At 41.2% G+C, this 18446-nt stretch overlaps 1 protein-coding gene across 1 annotated transcript; it reads left to right on the top strand.

Moving 5' to 3' along the window:
* The first annotated feature begins 427 nt into the window (after nucleotides 1-427).
* fah (fumarylacetoacetate hydrolase (fumarylacetoacetase)) lies at nucleotides 428-18075 on the top strand. The gene is made up of 14 exons (XM_035628502.2): nucleotides 428-584; nucleotides 1104-1214; nucleotides 2149-2270; nucleotides 2965-3014; nucleotides 3878-3968; nucleotides 5192-5289; nucleotides 5888-5940; nucleotides 6127-6226; nucleotides 11525-11655; nucleotides 13266-13341; nucleotides 14903-14949; nucleotides 15967-16068; nucleotides 16321-16438; nucleotides 17284-18075. Exons 1-14 carry the CDS (start codon nucleotides 504-506, stop codon nucleotides 17358-17360), a joined length of 1257 nt encoding a protein of 418 aa, XP_035484395.1. The 5' UTR covers nucleotides 428-503; the 3' UTR covers nucleotides 17361-18075.
* The last annotated feature ends 371 nt before the right edge of the window (nucleotides 18076-18446 follow it).

Raw genomic sequence — 18446 nt, 5'->3', positions numbered from 1 at the left:
TCACTTTGAATTGGCATGGAACATCTTGAGAGGCCACTTTAAGGTAGAAATGTGGGACTTATAATGCAGTTAGAATATTTTATTTTGAGTATGTACATGGTCCCATTGAGAGCAATACTTAGATATGTAGCCATTTTCAAGGAACAAATGTGATACTATTTTTGCAGAGTTCTCCTGGACTTACATGTATCTGTTGTTGTCAGGAATATATATATAACTCAATTGAGCAAATATGCTTTGAAAATAACAGGCTGCTTTTAAATAACAACTGATCAAACTGAACTGATCAGTGCCTACACTCAATTTTGCTTAGTCATTCACCAGGCTGGTTTGCATTTAGCACCAGAGGGCTGGATTAGGGTGGTTACTACAGGCAGCATGTGATTGGCCAGACAGTGGGAGGCGGGCCTGTCCAAAGTTAAACATCTGGAAGCGCTTACTGCTGCTGTGGAGTCACTCAGCAACTCAGTAAGGTTGAGTCGAGAACCTCTGCCAAAGAGAAGATGTCTTTTATAAAAGTTGATGCAACTTGTGATTTCTCATTCCACAGCCTCCCTTATGGAATATTCTCCACACCGGATAATGTAAGTGTTACTTTTGCTTTTGTTCTGCAGGGTTTTTCATGACACTTCTGAGGACCTTGGTCGGGATTTTCTAAACAAGACCTTAAGATAATTTTGGACCAATAAGGAAAAAGTTGACATCTATACTATATCTGCATTGTCACATTTACAGTTTGCAGAAGTATAGGGACATCATGTGAAGGGTGTGTGGCTGCTGTGAGTGTACCAGGGGTCCTGGGCCTTCCACCTAAAACACTATAGCCAGTACAAATTTTACACACAGGATTTATGGAACGCAACAAAATTGATATTATTATAGATAGATAGATAACACAAAATTGCAGGGCTACAAATGTTAAAATATTCTTTCAAAAAGACAAGTATTTGCCACTCTACCACAAATGATTCGGTTAATGCATAGCTTTGTGGGGGAAACACTGAAAAAGTGAAAGAACATATTAACAACCACTTGCTGAAGCCACAGAAATGCTGTAGATCAATTTGAGTTATGTCATTGTTGTTGTTTTTTTATTTCCCCAGCCCAAACATCGTATTGGCGTTGCCATTGGAGACCAGATACTGGACCTCAGTGTGATTAAGACTTTGTTCCAAGGACCTGTGCTTTCCAAACATCAGGATGTCTTTGACCAGGTAAGATTAATCACCAAGAGAAATCAGATACCTATAAACTCAGTTTACCTTTTTCGTCTGGCATGTATCAGAAGAACTGTGCAACATCATAGCCAACTTTCAGTATTATCATATTTGTAGTCCTATTATCACCTTTCAAAGGAAGCTCAGTCAGTCTCATTAAGGCTCCATAAATATGTAAGCATCATATTGATGTTTTATCTGATCCAGCAGGAGCGTATTTATACAATTTTATACTGAGTCAACTTCATGTGGTGGAGTTAAATGCACAATATTCTTAGTGGAATGCACACAAGTACAATAATTACAATACAAATGAATTCCTCCTCTGGTCATATTCATTTAGGTGTAAAAATAAAACCAGGTTCAGCACAATTCTTCCAAATTCCAAATACAACTGGTGGGTCAACACATTCAATTCAATTCAATTCAATTTTTATTTGTATGGCGCCAAATCGCAGCAAACATTATCTCAATGTAAGGTTAAGACCTCACAAGATTAGAGAGAAACCCAACATGAGCAAGCACTTGACGACTGTGGAGAAGAAGAAAAACGCCTTTTAACAGGAAGACATTTTTAGTTGGACGGGACTCTGTTGTGGGCGGAACATCTGCGGCGACTGGAGACGGTCTACAATCATTTTTTGTTGTACTTTAAATATGGATCCCGGTTGTGCTGCATGCAGCTTCCATTGGAATTAATGACGTAGGCTCTATTATTTTTACAGTGCACATTTTTAGTCTATGTGTCTCAAAACAATAGTAACTTCTCCCCTTGCACAAAATTTGCATATCGTCATGTTTGTATTCCTTACCACTACTTATGTTGTGTCATTTTCCAGTCTAGTAGTTTATTAGCTGATGATGGGAAAGACTGCTTGCATTTTTTTAAATTATGAATAAAAAAAATGTAAAATCTTTGTCTCCCTTCAAGCCCACACTGAATGCTTTCATGGCTCTCGGTTATGAGGCCTGGAGGGAGGCCAGGAGGACGTTGCAGGTGTTGCTGTCGGCCAATGAGAGCACACTGAGAGATGACGTCAGCCTCCGGAGCAGGTCAGTCTGTGCGGGGTCTGTGCACGGGCCTACATAGTGTCCATCAGTCCACCTGCTAAGGACAGGTGGACTGATGGACACCTGTCCATCAGTCAGGTGGTGGCCAGAAGTAGGCCACCACATAATCTTGAACATTTTAAGCACTAAAGAACAATTCACCCACACTTTATTGTTTGTTTACACTCTTGCGCAAAGTGAATGTCTCTGAATACGCTCCTCAGGCCACTGTGAAGTGTTGGGATTACTACATCTTGGCCTCAATAAATATAGCTGTCATCCTCTTCTCTAGTCTATTCCGTAGAAGATGAATGGAGTTGCTTAAAGTGATTTGATTAGAAATTCGCTGTGTCTCATGGATCCATGGTTTGTGCAGCACAAAATTTCTTCCACGTCTGACATAATTAATGTGGCAAGCAAGGGGATTTTAGCTATCTTTATTAATGCCTCTGTTGCTATTAATTTCCTGTCACTTATGCCCTCTGAGCCACACACGGTAAATATTTCAGACATAAAGTCACTGGAAGTGTCCTTGCTCTGGTAAATAATTTGCTGTAAAGTCAAATCTGTGCCTCATATTTTCACATCTCCAAAGGGCTTTTAAGCATATTTATAAGCTGGCTGACCTCAGGGCTTTCTTAGCAGAGTTTGAATCCTTTCATCTGAGATTTTTCTCTTTGTCCTCGTCTCCTTGCAGAGCGTTTGTCCATCAGTGTGCAGCGACCATGCACCTTCCTGCAGACATCGGTGAGCTGCCTCCTGTGTTCTGAAAGTTAAAACTCTTTGTCATCAGAGCCCATATGTTTCATCAAAGGCAAAGCCCTCAGCAGAGTGCAGGGTTACACCCGCCAAGACACGTGATCTCCCCCTTGGCTTCATCTCTGAAGTCGATGTCCCGTCACACTTCCTGAATAATGCATTTGTTTGTGTCAGTGTCATCAGTCTTTAATGTCAAGACTATGTCTCACCTTTGGAGAGAGATTGTTTGATGGGGCTACGTACCACATGTCAGTCTCTGTTAATGTCAACAGCTGCCAAGGGTGTAATTTCCATCGTGACATGGGACACTGCTCGAAGACAGTTTTGTTCCCCTCACTTTGATCATTTTAAGTAACAATTTAACCCTGTAAACTCCATACAAACGGTTAAAAAAATATATACTCACCAAAAGCACTTTATCCTGCCTTGGGTTTTGCTGCTATGGCTGCAGCCTTTATGGACCTGGTTTTGTGCTTAGGGTGAAATATCAAGTGAAACACTAGGTGGCAAAAACACAATTTTATGAATTAACACACCAAAAGTGCACTGAAGTTTGAATTCAGGTGACAACGTACTTCTTGACATACGGTGAAAGTTATCTGTCATGCTACGTCTAATTCTTTTGTATGCCTTACAGCATAATGGAAGGCACAATGACAGCCTCCTAGTAACTTGCTCCCTTGCTAAGTAACTAAGGAGGGAAACAGCATTCACATGGTTATGTGGATTTAAGGCACAAGGGGGCGCTGTTTAACATATTACGTTTCTGTTTCCTTCGACTCTTCTCGCTGATAGTGTACAGGCGGGTACAGGAGTATGTTTCAACGTGTTTCCCTCTCTGTTCTTCGCAGGCGACTACACCGACTTCTACTCCTCCAGAGATCACGCCACCAACGTTGGCACCATGTTCCGGGGGAAGGAGAATGCTCTGATGCCAAACTGGTACACTCGTCTCGCACACAAACGAGCTGTTGAGAGATACAGTAAACGACAAGCGCACCGTGAAGCATTCCCCTGGCACCGGGGCACATACTGAGAGGCGGCCTGAAACAAATTGTTCAACGCTGTCTGTAAACAGTGACAGGTGGAGGAACAGTACAGGGTTTCTCGAATTGATTGGGCCTCAGTGCGTTTGTTTGCATTTAAACGCCGCTGTAGCCCAGCACGCCTCAGCAGGACAGCACAGACGGCCTTCATTTATTTCCAAGACACCTCGTGGGAGGAATGCCAACGTGGCCGGGGCATCTCCGTCTCACTGTGAGTCTGACATGCTGCTTTTGGTCTAAGCAGGTGATTGGCAGGTCGTTCTCCCTGGCTGTCAGATTCATGTCGGGTTTCAAGAGGGGCGAGCTCGACGCATGTTTGTCTATCTTTCCATCATATATTGGGAGACCCTAAATATAGATATACCAAAAAGGAATTTAATAAGCGTCAAAATTTGAATCTGTGCACATTTTGGAAAATGAAGGGAAGAAATTGATTTGATTAATGTGGTTGAATAAAATGGTACTTTTATTCACATTTTAAACCAGCTTTAATCACCACTGTTACAGTCACAATGTACTATCAAATGACAACGTGAAAATAATGTGGCCATGTAAAAGTAATGACCCCACAGGGAACATGCGGCTGCAGCCTCGCAGCTCCCCTCTGCTTCACAGGGCTTTTTACTGAGTTTCAGCTCACAGTGTCATATCCGGCCACATCACCGCAGCCACTGAGCTGCTCCCCGGGATTCAGTGCTCTGCTACACCGGTAGAAGTGTTCCTCGTTCACTTCACCCCTCTGCCATCTGTCCCACCAACTAGCCTCAAGTCTGCCATGATCTAAAGAGTCCCCATCTTTAACGCTAAGCTCCCATTGCTGTGGCATTTGTGTACTTCACTTCCCAGGGATCCTCCTGGCCAGAGCAGAGATTTCTCATGTAGTTTTTTTCCGTCAGTGCTCATTGTCCTTAAAATTTAGCTGAAGGGTTCAACAGATGACCCCCTAATTATATATATTTCTATATCCCTGTAGGTCTTTTATAACATAATTACTACTGCTCTATTCAATATGCACAGTTTTGTAGACGGACACTGATCCAGGCACAGCAGCCCAGGGACAAACTGAGCTTCCCACTGTGGTCTCTGTCTCACGCTAACTTTGCTCTTGTGTGAATGCAGGCTGAGGCTTCCAGTGGGATACCATGGCCGAGCGTCATCCGTGGTCGTTTCCGGGACCCCCCTCCGCCGCCCCTCAGGCCAGATGAGACCGGACCAGAGTAAGACTGCTGACAACCAAAACATTGCGCTGGAAGAAGCTAAAGCACTCGATAGAGCTGAGGGGGAACTGCAGAGTTGGTGATGGTTCCTGCGTTCATCACTGAGCTATGCCTTTCACATTACACCAAATCTTTTGATTCATTTGAATATGGAAAGTATTAATTATTACTGCTTTAAAACAGCTATAATGTCTAATGTCTAATAATAATGTATCAAATCACAATGTAAAAGCATTGCGTAGTGTGAATTATGCAGCTGCTGTGTCAAAATCTAGTTTCAAGCCCTTCGTTTGAGTGCAAGTTGTGTATTACTGCATCTGTTGGTGTGCGCTCATGTAAAACCTGCAAATCTGGAGTCAGGCACTATTTCAGCAGGTTTGTCCGACCAATGTGGTCGTACTGTTTTTCCATTGTTGTGTTCACTGCTTGTCCCACTGGCCGTGAAACGTAACTCTCCCAGATTTGGCCCCTGAATCAAATAGCTAGCCAATTTTCTTTGTTTGAAAGTGTGAAGAGAATTTGTGAGTATTTTGGTTGAAAGTGCACAGAGACTATGGCTGATGATAACCTGATGTTTGCCTTTTCCCCTCTCTGTTAGCGAAACCTCCAGTGTTCGGACCGTCTAAGCAGTTGGACATTGAGCTGGAGATGGTGATTACACAGTGTTTACTTAATATTATCAGCTGCATCTATTTTGAACTGTTTGATGGAGCGTTGAAAGAAATGGCCTCTCCTCCATTGCCTCTTCTCAGTCTGTGTGATACACAATGATACACAATAACATATGACATCCTTTCACTGCTGTTGTATTTCAAATTGCGTCTCTCTCCGGAGCAGGCCTTCTTTGTTGGAGGAGGGAATCAGCTCGGAGAGCCCATTCCCATCCAGAAAGCCCATGAACACATCTTTGGCATGGTACTGATGAATGACTGGAGTGGTAAGAGACTCTGCACAGCACATTACACCGACAATATAAACATCAACAGTGATTTGGAAGGACATTTGTAGTTGTAGAGGAACTTTTGGCTTTTTAAAATTTTTTTTTAAAGAGTTCAGTGGATAGTTAAAGTGTTTAAGTCCGGAGCGGTTTGATATGAAACCTAATGTGTATTTTGTGAAGTTTGCCTCGATCGGTCTCATGTCTGAACTGGCTCTGCGATGAAGCTGACAGAGCTGAAGCTACAAATCACTGCCAGGTCGCTGGTGAGCAGTGACATTTTCACTTAGAACCACACTTTCCTTAATTTGGCTCTGCATTATACATGTTGATGCAGTCACTTCGGATTGAGGCAGATGGAAATGTAGTGGCGGAGGCAGTCCTTATCCAACCACGAGTGTGAAAACTGTATGTATTATTGATTTAGATTGGAAATCTCTGGAGGAGACGTGCATGGTGCTGTTGCTCTCTGACTGTCATTCCCTCCTAACTCGTGACTGCACTGTGATACGGCCGCCTGCCAAACAGTTTCCTAACTCTCTGCCCGCAGAAGTTCAATTACAAGCACATATTCATTATTATATGGTTGCAGTCTCTACTGTTTTGTTTGTTAGGCCTATGCAGGAGGCACCTGTACGTCTGACAAATTAAAAAAAAGAACCATAATGTTGGTATTGATTTTGAACTGGCAGAAATGCATGACGGGAGATAATAGATGCTAATGTCACTACAATAGCCATCCTTACACATTCTTGAATGGGCTATTTTCAATTACTCGTGATCAGTGTAAAAAAAATTTGTGGAATGAAGTAGTTTCTCATTATGCCTAGGGCCCCCGTCGGAAAACCCCACTCCTTAATACACCTCCATAATTCATCCAGTGTCTGTGAGGAGCAGTCAAATGTGTGAAGTCAGATGTGGACTGATTTGCGCGTCTGAGAGTGGCGAAGGCTCGACGCCAGTACACAGCAAGACAGCAGCCAAATCTGAAACAGCCGGAAGGACAGTTAGTTTTGCCGTGGTTGAATATGAATGAAATTGAGTTTTAAAGCAAAAATTACATCAGCGCAAACTACACACACAAACAAAATTCTTATTTGCTTAAAAAAAAAAAATACAACAAGTAGGACTCAAGTAAAATTCTCAAAATCCCTCAATAAATATACCCAGGGTTCATAATTGTTGAACTCTGTGCACTCCTTCTACAGATGTTCTCCTGTGCTCCTATGCTGCAAAGTAGTATTGGTCAGGAGCAATGATATGTTATATTTAATAATATGGATAATTCTGAATAATAGTCAGATGTATGTGTTTTTTTATTCGCATTTGCTGCAAATGAATGAAGGTCATTTATTTACCTCCATCCGCCATGTTTTCACTGATACATGTCAGCTCTGCCTTCCCGTCGCCCACTTCAACATGGCTGCTACTTGTTATCTACTGCCGCGGCTGTGCCCTGCAACAGCCTGACTGGCCATGAGTTAGGATGCCATTTAAAGTGTACAGTGAGTGGCATATCGATTCAACTAGTTTTTTTTATTTTGTTTTATTAGGCCTTTGGCAGAGAGCACATTAGCTCTGTGTACAAAAGCGCAGCAGCTATTACTGCTTTATGGACTGGGAAAGAGGAGTGTGACAGTGGCATCCCCATGAAAGATCGAGTCTGCACTCACTCAGACAACTGCAGCCTGTCCCCTCTCTTAGTACATTTACCATCTTACAACAACTACTGTCGGCAGCAAAGTAAGTCCCCCCCCCACCCTGTGGAGTCCAGACACTGGTGGTGATGGTGGTTGATGTCCTGCTGAGTTGATGGAGAGAAGAATCCCATGAGTCTGCGCAGACTGGGCGGTGATGGGGAGGTGGAGGGTGCGCAGCGCAGCAGCTTGAGAGGACCAGGGCAGGGAAGGAAACCATATTTAAACAGGCAGCAGCAAGATGATAGGCTAACGAGGTAGATGTGTTGCAATGCTATTGGATAGAGACCTGCTGAATGACAGCTGATCGCAGGAATGACGGCAAGACACTGATGGTGCGCATGCGTTAGTGTATGACAGCCAGGATGAATGAGAATTAAAGTACAACCAAAGCAAGCATGAGAGTAGTCTTCCTGACTGAACTTACGATAGATCTATATTTAAAAAAACAGTAAAAAAACATTCCTATAATGATAAGCAAAAAAATATTTTAAAAAAATAGGTTTTGTGCTGGTAAAGTCTTATCTCTTCAGCCGAAGAGTTCCACAGCCTCGGGGGCCCTGATGGCAAAAGTTACCAACCTTAACTCAACTACTAGCAAGAGTTGTGTCAAAGATCTGTGGTTACGGCTTGGAGCACACGGAGTTAGAAGCCCCGTAACACATCTGGCGGCCAGACCATGCTGAGAATGTTAAAATCAAACCTATGAGGGGAGGCAGGAAATGGGGCGACATGGGCCTGGGTGTCAGTTACAATGTGAGCAGCAGCATTCGGCACCAGCTGAACCCGAAGACACTGGGGATTGACTGCAATGCAATGCAGTAGTCCAAGCGTGAAAGGTCCAAATGGTGAATGTGCTTTTCTCGGTCAGGTAAAGACGGAACTTTGATATTCAAACAGTAAAAATCAAGGGTGAATCAATTTGGTCGTTGGCAAGCGTTCACATTAATGTTGAAACGCACTTTAGTACGTACAACAGTCTGTGGGCTTCCCCTCAGACAAAGCCTGGATGCTTATACCATATGGATGATTCTATTTGGTCCTGGCAATTAAACAGAGGAAGTCTAATGATGCTCTTTGACATATCATACCAAATACATAAAAAAAGGTATGCAGGTATTTATTAGTTTCTATACAGTTTCCCAAAACTACTATATCTCACACGCATTTAGGCTGTTCTATGTGACCTCCTGTTGATAACAGATAACACATAACTAATGTAATTAGTGGTGGGACTCGATTAAAAATTAATCGAATTAATTAAAAGCTTTGTAATTAATTAATCTCAATTAATCGCATGTCAATATTTGACACGAGAAGCAACATTTTTCAATTTAAATGGATTTTGGTATATGACTTAATCAATGAATAGACACATAAATGAGCTTAAACAACAAAATCGTGTTTATTTTCAACAGTGAGTGTTAACACAAAGTGCAATATAATTGCATTGTTCACAATGCACAAACTTAAATTCAAGTTAGCTATATCCAAGCTTTTTCAGGACTTTTTGTAAACTTTCTTTGTCTTAAACACATTTGTTTTTGTTTATTAAAATAAAAAACAGCGCTTAGTACAGTATATTCAAGAAAATTGGGAACCTAACATTGCAAAATAGTTAGAATAATATCCCTGGCATAAAATAAACAGTCCAACAGTTAAACATAAAGTGCCCTTTCTCCCATAAACAGTTTTGAAAAACAAACAATCAACTAATGACAGTCCCTCCTATTCTGCCATTGTCCTGAGCAAAGAATCTTTGCAACATAGGCCACAACAGTCTGATTAACATCTCAGTGTGACTTAACAGTAACCACCAACCCATTAGCCTGGCATCACAATACTTCTCCTCCTATCTCTCCCTCTCTTTCAGCCAGTTGCTGAGACAAACGAGAATGTTGACATTTGCAGAGCTGAGGGCTGCCCTCTTCTTTTCAACTATGTTACCTGCAAGCGACAAAAGTCTCTCACGAGGGACAGACGCGGCAGGGCCAGGACAGACAGTTGTGGATGGGCCCCTGCATGAGTCAACCCCCACTGCAGTGGGCAGTCTGTCTCGCTGATGGCGTAGTCTGTGCTAGCTGCAACATGTTAGGCATTGAGGTGGTAGCAGACGCTGGAAGTGCTCCGGCGGTAGGCAAATTCTTCCTTGCACAATTTGCACATAACTTTTTTTTTTTTTTAAACTCAAATTTCTGCCCACCGAACCCAGCAACAACTTCTCATCATGCTTCTCGTCGGTTTACCGTTTCTATCGTGTTGTGTCCTGTGCATCAGTATTACGGGCCGGGGAACTCGTGCAATGAGCGACGTTCCCCGGTGTTTGGAGTGCAAAAATAAGTTGCAATAAAATGCGTTATTTTTTTTTTTGTCGCGTTATTTTTATTACGATTAATTAATTAATCGTAATTGATGCGATAAAGTCCCAGCCCTAAATGTAATATGATATTTTGCTTTCGTTCAGCCTACACTGAGCCTGTTCAAGGACGGCCCATCACTCTGGTGCACGGATATTACATAATTCCGCTTTTGTTTTTTCCTTTTTTCGCCCTCACTGCAGTTCACTGTTAGACATTTTTCAGTCTGTCATATTCTTGCTGAATGTGCAGCTTGAAAGTTAACTTTTTTTTTTACTTGACTGGTGAGGCCCTCAGGAAATCAGTGCGTGCAGAGTTCACCACAGGCTCTCTAGGAATACCCACAGTCCAAAATGTCTACCATGCAACTACAAGCTAAATTAAATACAGCCCCCCTCCCTCTTCCCCTCTGATCCCACTGGTCCACAGCAGTTTACATAGAGAATACTTTCTTAAAAGCTCGCAGTGGGTGCTGGGCACCAGTGACCCGAGCTCTGTGGAAGATCTCGAACAATAAAATGTTACTTACACTATTGCACATCTTTTCACTTTTGATGCTTGAACCATACCGCAGAAAATATTTGCTCTTTACTCTTATTTAGGTGAGATTTTTAACGATGCACTTTTACGTTTTTACATTGGTGTATATTTTATGTGCTGAAGTGAAGGAACTGCATTATACTTCGGCTAAAAGTTTGGCCCTTCAGTAGCAAATAGTGAAATTTAATTCAGGTCAAAGAGTGAAAAGCCGCCTCGGAATCAGGCTGGAACAGTATGGAAAGTTTTGAGTAAATGACTGGTTTGTGGTTGAAACAGTACTTTGTAGACTTTTGCAATGAGCCGACAAGACACTTTCATATTATTTGAATTATGCAAATTAAACAAATGTCTACTTGTATGTGTGTTTCTTCAACTGGATTTACAATGATGGCCAGTTCTTGGGAGAGCACAGAAATGACTCTGACCGACAAACCTTTTCCTGAGGAGTTTCTCAATCTCAAGTTTCACGTCTTCTTCAATACAGCATGATGCTCATTTAGTAAATGATGGTCCGTTTGGAACTCAAGGCTTCAAAGCTGCGGCTCACAAACCCATAGGTGACATCACGGTACCGTTGACACTTGGTGTATACCTGGTCTCTTAAAAGATTAGATCCTATTTATTTTTCTGTGATAACCAAACTCTCCCCTGCTGTTTTCAGTCAGCACAGAATAACCATAACCTGCACCTGCATTTATTCTCAGCCAGGGACATCCAGGCATGGGAGTATGTTCCTCTGGGTCCTTTCCTGGGCAAGAACTTTGGGACAACGATCTCACCCTGGGTCGTCCCCATGGAGGCTCTGTTACCCTTTGCAGAGCCCAACTCCGTCCAGGTTAGTACAAGGGTCAAAGTTTACACCAGTAAAGAGAAGCATCGAACACTGATCCAGATTTCCAGGTCACCAAACTTTATTCTGTTTGAGTCACCCAACCATGATGTAGATACTTGTTGAGTAACTGCTCACACAAACTGCCTGCACCTTATTTGTTTTTTGTCTCTGTGCCAGTCATAGCCAGGGACGAACTGGGACTAAAAAACAGCCCTGGACTTTCCCCCCCATAAAGGCCTGATTGGCACGTAGCATCACAAGAATCGTCAAATTCCGGCGTTCGTTTAGATATGCAGTATATTAGTTTTTGACCAAGAATGGGTGTGAATTTGGATGTTGGCTGGGTTAAATGACACGATCAAAATAATTGCAATAATGAATTCATCTTTATTCATTTTACTATAGTGTCGTTCATTTGTGGGGGGAAAATACAGAAGAGAAGATGACAACTATGTGTCAGGAGTTGAATTTGATCTGACGATGTTTGGTACATGAGACAGACGCACTAGCAATGATGCCTAACACAAAGGCTCTCAATGTTATCGCTAGCACGCCTTCTAATGTGGCGGGGGGTGAGGTTTACACACTGCGCAGCAGAGCACTTGGCTGGCAGACCAACACACAATAAAACATGCAAGATTTAAATCGCCCTTTCAAATACGAGACAGTCAGATGGCCAGTGATCACAGCTATAACTGGAGGCATTATGTTTTTGGGATGTCCCTCGATCTCATGTTCGTGAAAGCAATATCTAGCAGCTATAAATTTGGCAGAAATATTCACTTGGACTTAAGGACGAACTGATGAGATTTTGGTGATTTAAGGCCAAAGGCCCCTGTGATCTCAATTTTTGGCCTTTTGCACGTGAGATCTCAGAATTACTTTGAGGGGAGTTAATCGAAATTTGACACAAACATTTACTTGGACTCAAAGATGAACTGTATTAATTTGGTGGTCGAAGTCAAAGTCACTGTGTCCTCACGTGTTGTGACCATGATTTGATAGAAATAACCAGAGGGAAATTCATGACATGAGGCCCGAACATTCACTTGGAGTCAGGAATGTCCTGATTAGAATTCAGTGGTCAAAGGTCAAGATCACCTCACAACTCTATTTTTTGGCTATAACTAATACGCCTTCATAACAGGTATAATTTCTGAACACTTTAGTTCTGGCCTCAGGCCTGCATTCACAACCAGATCTTGCATTGACTGACAGATGAAAATGAAATCATAGGAAGGGAAGTTGTGGATGAATGCAAATATGACTTGAAAAAAAGCACAATGACTTTGTCAGACTTGAAGAGAGCATATTCATTTTCATTGAGACTACACATTAGACATATGACATTAAACATAACTTAGGTACGTGCAACAGACTAGGGTAAATCAAAGTCGTTTTACTTGGTTAGTGTGGACCTTTTGATTTAGTAAGGCCTTTCCTCTGTCCCTTAAGACATAAAACATTATTTTGTTTCACAAATGTTGTAGATGTAATCAAAGCACAGCTGTTTTTTGGGGGAGTCATGAGTCATGAACACCAGTAACTCCATGAGGCTGCATTTTTAAAAATCTTGTTCATTTATTTGTTTGTGTTTCTCTACTGGTGTGCAGGAGCCAGAGCCCCTGCCCTACCTCCAACACCCTGATGCTTACACTTTCAACATTAATCTGTTTGTGTCTCTCAAAGGTACTGCGAGCACACGCACACACACACACACACACACACACACGCACACACGCACACAAACACACACACGCACACACACACACGAACACACACGCACACACACACAAGCACACACACACGAACAAACACACACACACACACACACACACACACAGAAACACAAACAGAGCCCTATTGGCACTGCCCTGAGGCGATCCATGGAAATGAGTAACCTCCATCTTGTTTAATATTTTACCATCTGTACTTTCCACCAGAACCTCTGGTGGTTTTCCATGCCTCCCACACACTATGTAGTTTAAGGTATTTAGATTTTATCTTACAGGGGCGGTAAGCGATTATAAAGCAATACACAATTTGTAAAAATCAGTGGATTTTTCCTCACGGTCCGCTTGATGTCGGTTCTGTGCGTGCGCCGGGAAAAAAGCAACAGCTTTTCAGCTCAGCCCTGACTCTGTAAATCAAAAAAAAATAAAAATGGTTCAGACCGCTCCACACAACGCTGAGTGCAGTTTGTACACATCACTCGTTGACATATTAACAGAAGTGCTGGCGGCTGGCACTGCAACTCCGCGGTTTTGGCCTAGTGGTTAGTGAGTCAGTCTCTTGAGGTCGTGGGTAGGCGGCCCAGCCAGAGCAGGAAAATCACAACAAAGAGAGAAACAAGCTTTCTCCAAAACTGCTAACTGCCCTTTTGAAGAACAAACACTCATGTTTTCTAATGTTCATAGTTGCATCTTACATTCTAATTAATTGTTATTATTATCATTATTATTATTATTATGCTAGTGCATTGCATGTAACATATAAGCACATTTTTCACATGTAGCAGGTCAATTTTGGAGGTAATTTCTTCCACTTCATAAACTGTTAGTTGGTTTAAATAACTGAATAAGAATGGACCATACTTTTTAAGTTTTGTAAAATATTAAGTTTGTAAAATCTAAATCTGCAGAGTAACCAGGAACTACAGCTGTCAGATAAATGTCTGGGAATAAGAAGGATCAAAGTAAAATCAAATAAAAAGTACAATATTTACCTCTGTAATGTTGCAAAGTAGAAGTATGGAAAGTAACTCTAGACTGTACTTACAGTACAATCAATATTTTTCAATTTAAAAAAACAAACAAAGAACAAATAACAAAACTGTATGTATGGAGTAATAATTACGTTCTGACGACCTCTATTGATTACTTTAATTGTATCAAAGTATAATTGAGGAAATTTAAAAAACATGGCCATCTTTATTCATGTTAATCATAGGAAAGGGGCAGGCAATTTAAGATTTTTATTCCTCCTGCTGCTTTTTTCGTTCATGAAATGTGTATAAGTAAAGATGTATTGTTCGTCATGTAAAATTTTGGGTAACACTGAAATGAACGTAATAAATTATCATGAAATGAAACAGTGGAGTAAATGTGCCTGTATGTGGCTGAGTGATACTGTGGAAGTCATCATGAACAAATCCTTAATTCACCTTCCAATATTCCTCACTGCCTCAGGTTTAGAAGTGTACTGTGGTGTGTTATGAAGGGGTTGTAACTTTTGCTGTTTCCTCTTCAAGGACAAGACATGGCAGAGTCAGCATCCATCTGCAAGTCAAACTTTAAGGTAAGACTCTAACAGAGTACATTGGGTGCGTTGTTTTATGGTGTTATACAGGTTCCTGTCAGTAGCTGCTGTACGGCCTCGCAGAAATACCGGACTGTAACAGGAAGTGGACAGTTTACTGATGTGAAAATTCAATTTGGAAACATCGTATGCTCCACGACAGATACAAAACAAAAAACCAACAGTTCATTACACCAAAACAATGCATAAATTGGTGCTGCAGCTAACGATTACTTTCATATTCGATTAATCTTTCGATCATTGTAGTTGTTTGGTCAATAAAATGGTGAAAAATGTTGATCGTATTTCCCCAAACTCCAAGATGATGTTTTGTTTTGTCAACACACCAAAGATATTTAGTTTACTGTCACAGAGGAGCAAAGAAACCAGAAAATATTCACATTTAACAAGATTAAATCATAAAACTACTTGCAGCGAATAATCGATTATCAAAATAGTTGGCGATTAATTCAGTAATCGATTACTAATCAATTAATCGATTAACTGTTGCAGCTCTAGCATACATGTCTCTTGCAGCACAGTGTTTAGTGTTTCTCAAAGACAAAATGGAAACTTTATGTTTTAACTGCAGAGTACTATATTATAGTACAGTAAGATTACAGTAGGGCTGCAACTAACCATTATTTTCATTATCAAATATCTGTTATCATTGGGCTGTCCACCCATGTCAAGTCAGCATGCAGCTAATCTAATTGCAATGACCAATGTATAAAAAGAAGTACGATAAAGTAATTATGAAATGCAAAACCAATTGTCATGACATTAATTGTTTTCTTCTTTGATGAAAGAAAATAACATCAAAAGTTGACCAGCGTGTGCTTCAGGGTGATCCCTTCTGGCTGTATGCGTGTCAGATCATGATCAGGGTGACGGAAACACACTTTTTGACAATTGTTTTAATTGTTGTAATAAGTTACAGGTCCTCTTTCAGCCACCTGTGACTTTCAATATAAAAAAAGGCCTCCAGCACTTTTAACCATCTCTCTCCTTCTTCAGTACATGTACTGGACCATGAAGCAGCAGCTCACCCATCATACAGTCAACGGCTGCAACGTCAGACCAGGAGATCTGCTGGCTTCTGGGACTATCAGTGGACCTGTGAGTGTCTTCACCAACATCATGCTCAGTGCTTGATTAGGACTTTTATGTGAAAATGCTGATAATGTTTTCCTTTCCTTTTTAAAAAAAATTGTTGTCTCAGTCTCTTTTAACACATTTTCCCTTTTTTCTTGTGTAAAACACTTTGTTTCCCACATGGATCTGATTTGGTGACACCAAGGATAAATGAGCTCTATGTGAATGACATTTGTAGTGTACAATGTGCATACTGTATGAACCATAACCCAACAGGATCCGGAGAGTTTTGGCTCCATGCTGGAGCTGTCATGGAGGGGATCGAAGAGCATCGACCTGGGAGGAGGAGAGAGCAGAACCTTCCTGAAGGATGGAGATGAAGTCACCATCACAGGTGCGGCTGAACCTTCTGCACGACTTGTTCAAAGTCAACGACTTGGCTTTCAAACTTTATTATCAAAGCCAAGCAGACAAAAACAAAACAAACTTATGACTGGTCACTGGTCACTTGCCTCTCTGATTGTTTCATGTTAATGGTTGTCATAGCACAAAGGAGGTAATACTTTCCAATATTCACCATAAAAAGCAAATTATAGTCAAATCTAAAATTGGAACATGAACTTCCCTGGTTTGATTCTGGGTGGGAACCTTTGTCCATGTTGTTTCCTATTCTGTTCTGTGGATTTGTTAATAAAATAATATAATGCGGTGTTCCAACCTGCCTTTGGTGTCAATCAAGCACAGGCCCAAACACTCGGGCTACGTCCACACTATCACGTCATCTTAGATATGTTAATGTTTAGTGCTCTCTCTAGTCCGGAGTTTTTAATCCCCTAAAAACTTTTGAAACACCCCTTAAAAGTTTGGTTTTTTGCAACTAAGCAACCAACTGCAGAGTAGACAATCTGCCAACTGTTTATACCGGCACACTGTACTTTGCTCACATGAACTGCGTTTTTCAAGTATGTGACTTTTGAACAGAGATTGCTTCTGATACAGAGCTAAAGTGCTCGATTGAATGCAGATCCCTTTTGTTTAGTAGTGCGGACGCAGCTTCAGAGGTTTGGAGAGTCTCAGGAGACCATGAAAAATATCATTTAAACTTCACATTTTTTGATTGATAAAAAGACACGACATCTGTGATTTCAGATGTTCATACATTACATAACTGTACTAACAAGAAAGTCCATGATCATATGTTTCCAATTGTAACAATGTCATGTATCTGCCTCTGTCCAGGTTACTGTCAAGGAGATGGATACAGGGTGGGCTTTGGACCCTGCATGGGAACCATCCTACCAGCCTCGCAACACTGAAACACTCGTACTGTTACTCATGTGGGTCCTCATCCTTTTCTAGAGCACTCATACCTGTAAAACACAAACTCACACACAACTACAGAATCTCACCCTGCTTTGATGTGCATGACCTGGGCTGGAAGATTTTTATTTGAACGATCCCATTTTGATTCTTAAAATCCTGAGATTTTTAACTCTTCTCAGTAAACATTCACATCTTCATTTATGTTATGTCTCAAATTTGTGGAACACGAGTCACCTTCCGTTACATAGGTCTATTTAGCACCGTTGACCCTAAAACATGTAGAGATGCATCATGTTTTTGTCGTTTTGCATTTGCTAAAGAAATTCAAAATCTGGGGGAAATGTGTTTACAGAGTAGCCTACAATGTGCACTTTTATGTTTAACGAGGCAACAATGTTGCTCTCTTGTTGGATGTAAGAGCAATGTAAGCGCCTTTCGCAAATTTATCTGATGACTGAATTATTATGAATCAAATTTAATCGAAATGAAAGATCAGTGCCGATATCTAGCCCTAATGACATCAACCAATTTTTAACCTGCTTTACACACACACACACACACACACACAGTGCTCTGTAATATCCGTTCTGCAGAGGGATTCTGAATCACATCACATCACATCGTGAATGCTGTACCAAGATCAGTGTTATTGATGTTTTATGTGTTGGCTCCTGATTTATAATGAAATCATCCATTTTTAATACAGTATCATTGTGTTTGTGTCTTTCGTTTCCTATTGACTCACTGCGCCCAGCAGATGTCTGCGGTCTTGTCACATTTACATTGAATCCATACCACTTGTTCATTTGAAGTATGAGTTTGGTGTTTTTTCAGGGGGGTTTTTCAACCAATGAATTGCGCCTAGCATACGATACTTGATTAGTAAGTATTGTGTGAATATCCAAAGCCTAATGAATTTTGATGTACTCTTTTTACACACACAATCCTACTGTCGAAAACACTCACTACTTGGGCAGTTGTGGCTCAGGAGATAGAGAGGTGGTTCGATCCCTGCTTCCCCCAGTCAGCATGCTGAAAAGTTCTTGCGCAAGACCCTTAACTCTAAATTGACCAATAGA

This window comes from Scophthalmus maximus, chromosome 4, assembly GCF_022379125.1.
Source record: "Scophthalmus maximus strain ysfricsl-2021 chromosome 4, ASM2237912v1, whole genome shotgun sequence".
NCBI classification, from domain to species: domain Eukaryota; kingdom Metazoa; phylum Chordata; class Actinopteri; order Pleuronectiformes; family Scophthalmidae; genus Scophthalmus; species Scophthalmus maximus.
The sequence above is the reverse complement of the archived record's forward strand: the minus strand, read 5'-3'. Positions and strand labels throughout refer to the sequence as shown.